A 9,312-nucleotide genomic window follows, 5' to 3' on the forward strand; every position below is an offset into this window, starting at 1 on the left:
CTTACATTGACTATAGACAAAATATGCCTTACATTAACTATAGACAAAATATGCCTTACATTGACTATAGACAAAATATGCCTTACATTGACTATAGACAAAATATGCCTTACATTGACTATAGACACAATATGCCTTACATTTACTATAGACAAAATATGCCTTACATTTACTATAGACAAAATATGCCTTACATTGACTATAGACAAAATATGCCTTACATTGACTGATACGTCCACCCAAAGGTCTTTGAAGAAGACAGACAGACAGACAGACAGACAGACAGACAGACAGACAGACAGACAGACAGACAGAATGTAGGCAGTCTCTCTGTCTTTGGATAAATATACTGTAGAAAATATCTGGATCAAAATCAGAGTCTGGCACTTACGGAGTCCACGTTCATGGCAACGGTGGCGACAAAGTTGGCGGCGTCGAGACGGGGCAGCCTCCTGACCACCTCGGCAACGGACGCTCCCAGCTCAGCGATGTCCACACGGGAGGCCAGCTGAAGGGCAGCGTTGCTGACCGCTCCTGTGTACAGCCAGGTGTGCAATTGCATTAACTTAAGTTGAAAAACAGAAGAATTGTGTACTCACCAATACACGGACAGCACACACAAACTTAACATATGTCAAATGTTCGCCTATGGAGACTTCTTTAGGACTTTGGGATTTACAAACAAACACATACAGAGGGAGAAACAAAAAGTAAAAGCAGCACGGAACCAAACATGGGATGTAACAGAAGATGGAGGGAAACATAAAGGGAAGGAACTCTATTTATTCTCTAGCATTTACTTAACTTTACTTTTCTTTACTTTATTATCATTTTGCTGGGAAATTCGTTCCAGTGGAAAGATAGCAGCAGAGTCGCGCTCCCAAGGATTGTGCGTTTTTTGGTGTCATCAGCCACCTGCGCTTATGATGTAATGGCCGAGGTGCCACTGTGGTGACACGGGGGTGGGACAAGGATACTGTCTCCATGTCTGCACATTTAGTTGATCCGTGTCCATCTCGGCCTGGGTTCGAATCCAGGACCCTAGGATCACAAGCCCAGTGCTCTACCCACTGAGTTACCCGGCCCCCGAGTAATTATACAATGAGATACACTGCAATACAGTAACGCCTTCATAAGTATGAGAAATGTCTTCACTAATCTTCGTTTGCGAAATCAAGCCAAGCACTACAAACACAAATGCTATGCAATGCAGTTATTATGCAACACAGCTAAGCGATGACCACTTTTATGCAACAATACAATACAATACAATACAATACTGTACAATACAATACAATACAATACAATGCAATACAATGCAATGCAATTCACTGCAATACAATATAATACTATACAATACAATACAATACAATACTATATAATACAATACAATACAATACAATACAGTGACAGAAATGAAAACAACGATGATCATATATGACTTCAATACCTGAAACATTCTCGCCAGTCTCGAGAGCACTAGCCAGACTGGACAGGATGTTTTGCAGAAGCTGCACAATTTGGTCCACTGAAAAAAATAATCATCTCATTGTGTGAAAGTCAAATGAAAGGGCAGAGAAAGAGAAACAGACAGAAACGCTCACCAAGCAGAGAGAGAGAGAGAGAGAGAGAGAGAGAGAGAGAGAGAGAGAGAGACAGAGAGAGAGAGAGAGAGAGTGAGAGAGAGAGAGAAAGAGAGAAAGAGAGAGAGAGAGACAATGACAATGACAATGACAAATTCTTTATCTACGAGGGTAGTGGGAGAGAGAAAGAGAGAGAGAGAGAGAGAGAGAGAGAGAGAGAGAAAGAGAGAGAGAGAGAGAGAGAGAGAGAGTCACAGGGTCACACAGAGAGACACGGACAGAGAGACAGACGCACAGACGGACAAAGACAGAGATAGAGGCAGAACCAGACAGACAGAGAGACAGACAGACATACAAGCGGACAAGCAAACAGGCTGACAAACAAACAGACACACACACTCACACACACACACACACACACACACACACACACACACACAGACAGACAGACACACACACACACACACACACAACACACACATACAAACAACACAATACAACACAAACTCACCCAGGTTTCCAAGGGCGTCGCCCAAGCCAAGGCCGAGTCCGCCCAGGGTGTCTCTCAGGCTGTCGCCCAAACCGCCCAGAAGATCGCCGCCCAACACGCCGCCCAAAAGACCGTCGCCGCCCAACACGCCACCCAAAAGGCCGCCTCCGCCGCCGCCCAACACGCCGCCCAGAAGACCGCCGCCTGAAGCACTGGCGCTACCGGATGCACTGGCGCTACCGGATGCACTGGCGCCGCCGCCCAGCAAACCGCCCAGCAGGCCGCGCTTGTCACGGGTGGCTGAAGGTCGAAAAATAATGATAACAATAAGTCATGAACAAGATAACAATTAAATTGTACTCACCAGATAGGAACGCAGTAAAAGAAGAAGAAGAAGTACTCATGAGAAATACGAACAATAAGAATACGACTGAGGACCGATTTGGACGTGTGTCATTGTTATCTTGTTCTTGTTCTTCTCTCATGCTGTCTCTTGTTCCTGTTGTTATAACAATAAGTCAGTCGTGTTGAACTGGCGGACACACAGGCACAAAGACGGAGACGGACAGACTGACAAAACAGAAAACAAGTATTTTGTCTGTCTGTCTGTGTCTGTCTGTGTCTGTTTGTCTGTCTGTGTCTGTCTGTCTTTCTATCTGTTTCTCTCTATCGACATTAGATGGGGGTTTTGGACACCGAAGAGAGTCTGCACAAAGTTGACTCATAAAAAAAAGAAATCTCTCGCCGAACCTCGGATTCGAACCCACACCGATCTCGACGAACTGCTCGTTAATCCAGCGCGCTCCAGCCTAAGCTACGTCCCAGCACGACTTTCGTATTCGTGCTGATTTTCTTCACTTGGATATAATGCATACGATCTATCCAAGAGGATTGTTTGTTTGTTTGCTTAACCCCCAGCCGACCACGAAGGGCCATATCAACAAAGGTTGAGTATCTAAACCGTCTGAAAGGAGGAGAACCACTCAGATTATTGAGAAAAACAAAGTTTAGTTTTTTAAAATTGTTATTTATTTAAGCTTTTGGACAATTTGATAGCAATCTTTTGTCTTGTTTTTCTGAATCGATATTTTTAAGAAATGTCTAGCGAATTGGTGTTGATATGACAATATTCACATACATTTTTGAACAGTTAAATCCCCATATCGATGCCTCTCAAGAACGACTTATCTCATTTGCCGACTGTTGCGAGTGTCTCTTGCTCTGTGATTTACCTCCCAATAGCGACACCCGGTTTTCCAAATGCCAAGACATTAAAAAATATACCAAAAAACATTGATATAAAAATTGCCTCACCAGCTCCGTTGGCGAGGGCGGCAAGGCCGAACACGGCGATAACGACGAACAGACGCATGATGAATCAGAAAATGTTCACGTCGACGAATACTTCTCAACTTGTGGGTGAATGGGTAGCGAACGTGCTTGCAGTGTGGATCTGCAGATATCCTGATGAAGCTTCCTTCCACTCTTTTATAGGAGAGCTGTGTTTTCGATAACAACAAATGATAACAATTAGAAATAAATAGAAAACAGCCATAGTCCGTCACTGGGCTGTGCTTTGGCAAAACACTATTAAGTACCATAGGTCATGCGTCATTTATTACTACGCAGGGCCAGCGTTTTATGAAAGTAGTAGACGCTGTTTATTTTGGTAACCAAGTCCCATTTTCGGATAAAAAACACACGCGTCTATTGAGAGGACTAAACATCGTGGGGTACAACAATGGGTATTGTTCGTGTGTCTTTGTGCGGCTGCCGTACATATGCAAACTCTTGCTGAGATTGGTTCATTTACACGTTCGTTATCCTGTTTACAGTCCATATAGCTATTAACATTAATTAGCATAACCATGTTGTGAGGATTGCATCCTAATGAAGTGCTTCAAGTCCCCAGATCTTCAGAAACTCGCGAGAGTCTACCATAAGTACACATTCGAACTCTTTTCTCACTGTTTTGGACGCTTTGGGTGGGTGGAGTGGGGGGTGGTTGGGCATGGTACTATTTTGAAAATGTTCATAATGAATAATTTTTAATCATAAGATTTTGTTATTTAATAACCGATCTGACTAATTAAGCATTTCTTTTTGAACATATGATTTTTTTAATGAATAAATTTCAAAAGGGTAACTAGTATTACTTTTCATAAAATTCATTCATCAAAAATTCTCCATCTCCACATGAAGCAGTTGGGATGTTGACGTTTGGTATTGTGTTCGCCACAGTGCGGCCTCAACTTTTGTAAAACGCCGGATATATTGTCCTCAAAGACATTTATCGAAAAACAAAAACACACAACCTAGGATATTATCATTCTGTATTATAGGAAGTTATCTGGCACGCGCACTCACATACACACACACATACACACTCACACACACACACACACACACACACACACACACACACACACACACACACACACACACACACACACACACACACAGCGTGACCTCGTCTCGATTACAATTCTATATAAAATTTACAGTAAAGGGGAAACAGAATAACTTTCTCTCAAAAACTGAATTAAAAATTAAAATAGATATTGCCAAAAAAAGAAGCATCGTCGTTTGACTGTTAGTGAAAAACAAATACATGTGCTCTTTTTACATTTAGTCAAGTTTTGACAAAATGTTTTAACATAGAGGGGGAATCGAGACGAGGGTCGTGGTGTATGTGTGTGTGTGTGTGTGTGTGTGTGTGTGTGTGTGTGTGTGTGTGTTTGTCTGTGTCTGTCTGTCTGTCTGTGCGTGTGTGTGTGTAGAGCGATTCAGACCAAACTACTGGACCGATCTTTATGAAATTTTACATGAGAGTTCCTGGGAATGATATCCCCGGATGGTTTTTTTCTTTTTTCGATAAATACTTTTGATGACGTCATATCCGGCTTTTTGTAAAAGTTGAGGCGGCACTGTCACACCCTCATTTTTCAATCAAATTGACTGAAATTTTGGCCAAGCAATCTTCGTCGAAGGTCGGACTTCGGGATTGCATTTCAGCTTGGTGGCTTAAAAATTAATTTATGACTTTGGTCATTAAAAATCTGAACATTGTAAAAAAAATAAAAAAATTATAAAACGATCCAAATTTACTTTCATCTTATTCTTCGTCATTTTCTGATTCCAAAAACATATAAATATGTTATATTTGGATTAAAAACAAGCTCTGAAAATTAAAAACATAAAAATTATGATCAAAATTAAATTTTCGAAATCAACTTAAAAACACTTTTATCTTATTTCTTGTCGGTTCCTGATTCCAAAAACATATAGATATGATATGTTTGGATTAAAAACACGCTCAGAAAGTTAAAACGAAGAGAGGTACAGAAAAGCGTGCTATCCTTCTCAGCGCAACTACTACCCCGCTCTTCTTGTCAATTTCACTGCCTTTGCCACGAGCGGTGGACTGACGATGCTACGAGTATACGGTCTTGCTGAAAAATTGCATTGCGTTCAGTTTCATTCTGTGAGTTCGACAGCTTGACTAAATGTTGTATTTTCGCATTACGCGAGGTGTTTTTATCTGTCAACTGCTTCACATGTTTGAACATCAAACAAGTTTACCTCTTTGTCACGTGTAGCAGAAAAGTCTATCTTTTTACATTGTGTCAAGTTTTGACTAAATGTTTTAACGTAGATGGGGGAATCGAGACGAGGGTCGTGGTGTGTGTGTGTGTGTGTGTGTGTGTGTGTGTGTGTGTGTGTGTGTGTGTGTGTGTGTGTGTGTGTATGGGTGTGTGTGTGTGTGAGAGTGTGTGTGGATGGATGTGTGTGTGTGTGTGTGTGTGCGTGCGTGTGTGTGTGTGTGTGTTTGTGTTTGTTCGTGTGCGTGTGTGTATGTGTGTGTGTGTGTATGTATGTGTGTGTGTGTGTGTGTGTGTGTGTGTGTGTGTGTGTGTGTGTGTGTGTGCGTTTATGTGTATGTGTGTATCTATGTGTATGTGTGCGTGCCCGCGCGCGTTTGTATGTGTTTGCACGTGTGTGTTTGTGTATGTACCAGTGTATCTGTGTTTCTGTGTGTATGTGAGTATGTGTGTGCATGTGTGTGTGTGTTTGGGAGTGTGTGTGTGTGTGTGTGTGTGTGTGTGTGTGTGTGTGTGTGTGTGTGTGTGTGTGTGTGTGTGTGTGTGTTTTGACAGCTGTGTGCACGATGAAATGTTGCATCTCATTACCCCAATAAAAATGATTAAGGAGTGTTCCCGACACACATATTTCTCCGTCTGTGCAGCAAACGACCAAAACATCAACACATCTTTTTTCTATTACTTTTCAGTTTGTGCTTCGAAGCTGTTTGTTTGTTGTACTTGTATCGCAGCGAGAAATGTGCATATTTAACAACAGTGGCGGGAAGTAATTTGCGTCGTTGATGCTGTTGTTGGTTGTGTTCTTGTATATTTGTATGTTGTTGTTGTTGTTGTTGTTGTTGTTGTTGTTGAATTTGTTATTGTTGTCGTCGTCTTTGTTGTCATGTTGCTAGTGGTGGCGGTAATAATGATTGTAATCGCGCTGTGTTGCGCTGGTTGCTGTTACTGTTGATCCTGACGTTTCCTTTTCTCACCGTCACTGACGTTGTCCAAACACGCAAACATATGATAAAACACGCGTGCAAAACAAGCAGCAATGTTTTTTTATACACGGAACCAACTTAATCTGAATGATCATGAACACCCACTCTCCATCTGTATACCTGCACAAATGAACACTTCATCACTCACACACTCTCCATCTGTATACCTGCACAAATGAACACTTCATCACTCACACACTCTCCATCTGTATACCTGCACAAATGAACACTTCATCACTCACACACTCTCCATCTGTATACCTGCACAAATGAACACTTCATCACTCACACACTCTCCATCTGTATACCTGCACAAATGAACACTTCATCACTCACACACTCTCCATCTGTATACCTGCACAAATGAACACTTCATCACTCACACACTCTCCATCTGTATACCTGCACAAATGAACACTTCATCACTCACACACTCTCCATCTGTATACCGGCACAAATGAACACTTCATCACTCACACACTCTCCATCTGTATACCTGCACAAATGAACACTTCATCACTCACACACTCACCATCTGTATACCTGCACAAATGAACACTTCATCACTCACACACTCTCCATCTGTATACCTGCACAAATGAACACTTCATCACTCACACACTCACCATCTGTATACCTGCACAAATGAACACTTCATCACTCACACACTCACCCGTAAAATGCCAGTTCAAAAGCATCGTTATGTTAACACTCAATATTCATTTACAAATAAGGCAGTCAAAGGCGTTCTCCCCTTGATGGAACAATATAGCTATTCTGATGAACACGTGGGGGAATTCGGGGGCTGTGATTGGATGGTCTCTTCCGATCATCAAAGCATAATGCTACGGAAGTCGGCCATTTTTCTCAATATCCAAAAGCATATTGTCAATAACAAAGACGCATGCATGGTTCCGGTTTACCCACCTGTACCACACGATGTTTCACTGATCGACAACAGCATACACTGACAACTTGAAATTCTTCTCGGGAATGTTTTTCAGCTTTACAAATGTCGATAGCATACCCTTTTCTGCTAACTTCCCGATGAAACAGGACTAAACCTATCATTTTCTGTCCCTAAAACCACAAAATGCCCAAAGTCGAAAGATGTAGTACAAACAGGGGAGTACAACGGAACAGCCGTTTTTGTGTGCCTGTGAGCTTAGTTCACAGTTGCCGACTGACACAAATTTTCGCATTCGGCTTTTCTTATCTCGTAACTCCACACTAAATACCCCACTTCCCCTCAGAAGTATTGATGTACAACCCATGGCACTAACATTCATGTAGTCGTTTATAACTGAGGTTGAAAAATTCGCTTCATGACGAGACAAGTATAAATGCCATTCACCCAAACTGGAAACGTCGCTGCCGTCTGCTCGCTTTGTACGGATTAGCTGTTCTCTTTTCCTCCCCTTGTTGCATCCTAGTTCTTCAGTTGTTTCTAGTTTTCCGCTGATGTTGTGTTTTGGTCTTCTTCATAAGTAGTCTTGTTCAAAATTAAAAAACTCAAACTTCTTTTTGTTGTATACGACTGAACTAATAAAAAGCTGTTTAATTAATAACAGCTGTGTTGTCAAATCGAGGTTTTTTCCAAAGTCAGTGTGGCGCATGCGCAAAACTAATCAACATAATTATATGAAGTCTTATATCGCGCGCGTATCTCCAGACTCGGACTCAAGGCGCAGGGATCTATTTATGCCGTGTGAGATGGAATTTGTTACACAATACATCACGAATTCACATCGACCAGCAGATCGCAGCCATTTCGGCGCATATCCTACTTTTCACGGCCTATTATTCCAAGTCACACGGGTATTTTGGTGGACATTTTTTTTTATCTATGCCTATACAATTTTGCCAGGAAAGACCCTTTTGTCAATCGTGGGATCTTTAACGTGCACACCCCAATGTAGTGTACACGAAGGGACCTCGGTTTTTCGTCTCATTCGAAAGACTAGCACTTGAACCCACCACCTAGGTTAGGAAAGGGGGCAGAAAATTGATAACGCCCTGACCCAGGGTCGAACTCGCAACCTCTCGCTTCCGAGCGCAAGTGCGTTACCACTCGGCCACCCAGTCCTAACATCAGAAACGGCGTCTGCTATCAAAACCTGAGATCACTGCATCGACGCAAAAACTGTCATTTTGTAAGTTTGGAACAACAAATAAAGGTCAGAACAGCTATATAATCGCTATTGTATTTTCAGCGTAGCAATAGGGTCCGATATTTAGACTCGAACAAGTATAATGCGACTCGTCTTCAACTCGTCGGCATTATACTTGTCTCGTCTAAATATCGGACATTATTGCTACGCTGAAAAAAAAATAGCTGTTGATATTTTGGCGTCGTAATTTGTTTACCTCATACATGAAAAAGATCATGCGGTCAAACTGATTATTCGACTTGACTGTTTAGATAAGCTGACATATCTGATATCAATGACAATGAATTTACGTATGAATTGACGAATGCAAATCAGGCACCTAATGTTAGGACATGTGTTTGTTTTGTAGATAAACAAATGCGATTGAAGATATATAGGGCCTTTCCCGGGTGTAGTTTTCGCAAATTGTCAACGGCACCCCACACAAATCATCAAAGCTCCTTTGCGAAAAGAGAGGGAGAAATTAAGAGATGCTGAAAGAAA

At 41.8% G+C, this 9,312-nt stretch overlaps 1 protein-coding gene across 1 annotated transcript in view; it reads right to left on the reverse strand.

Annotated features, from left to right (window-relative positions):
• Positions 1-3,549, reverse strand: part of LOC138946327 (glycine, alanine and asparagine-rich protein-like) — a 5,386-nt gene extending 1,837 nt beyond the window's left edge. Inside the window, exons 1-4 of the mRNA XM_070317875.1 lie at positions 3,388-3,549; positions 2,095-2,373; positions 1,451-1,528; positions 392-534 (exon numbers count right to left, since the gene is read on the reverse strand). Coding sequence (XP_070173976.1) covers positions 392-534; positions 1,451-1,528; positions 2,095-2,373; positions 3,388-3,445 — 558 coding nt within the window. The 5' untranslated portion in view covers positions 3,446-3,549. The remainder of the gene's footprint in view (positions 1-391; positions 535-1,450; positions 1,529-2,094; positions 2,374-3,387) is intronic.
• Positions 3,550-9,312: the final 5,763 nt, after the last annotated feature.

The sequence above is a fragment of the Littorina saxatilis genome, linkage group LG13 (genome assembly GCF_037325665.1).
Source record: "Littorina saxatilis isolate snail1 linkage group LG13, US_GU_Lsax_2.0, whole genome shotgun sequence".
NCBI lineage: Eukaryota > Metazoa > Mollusca > Gastropoda > Littorinimorpha > Littorinidae > Littorina > Littorina saxatilis.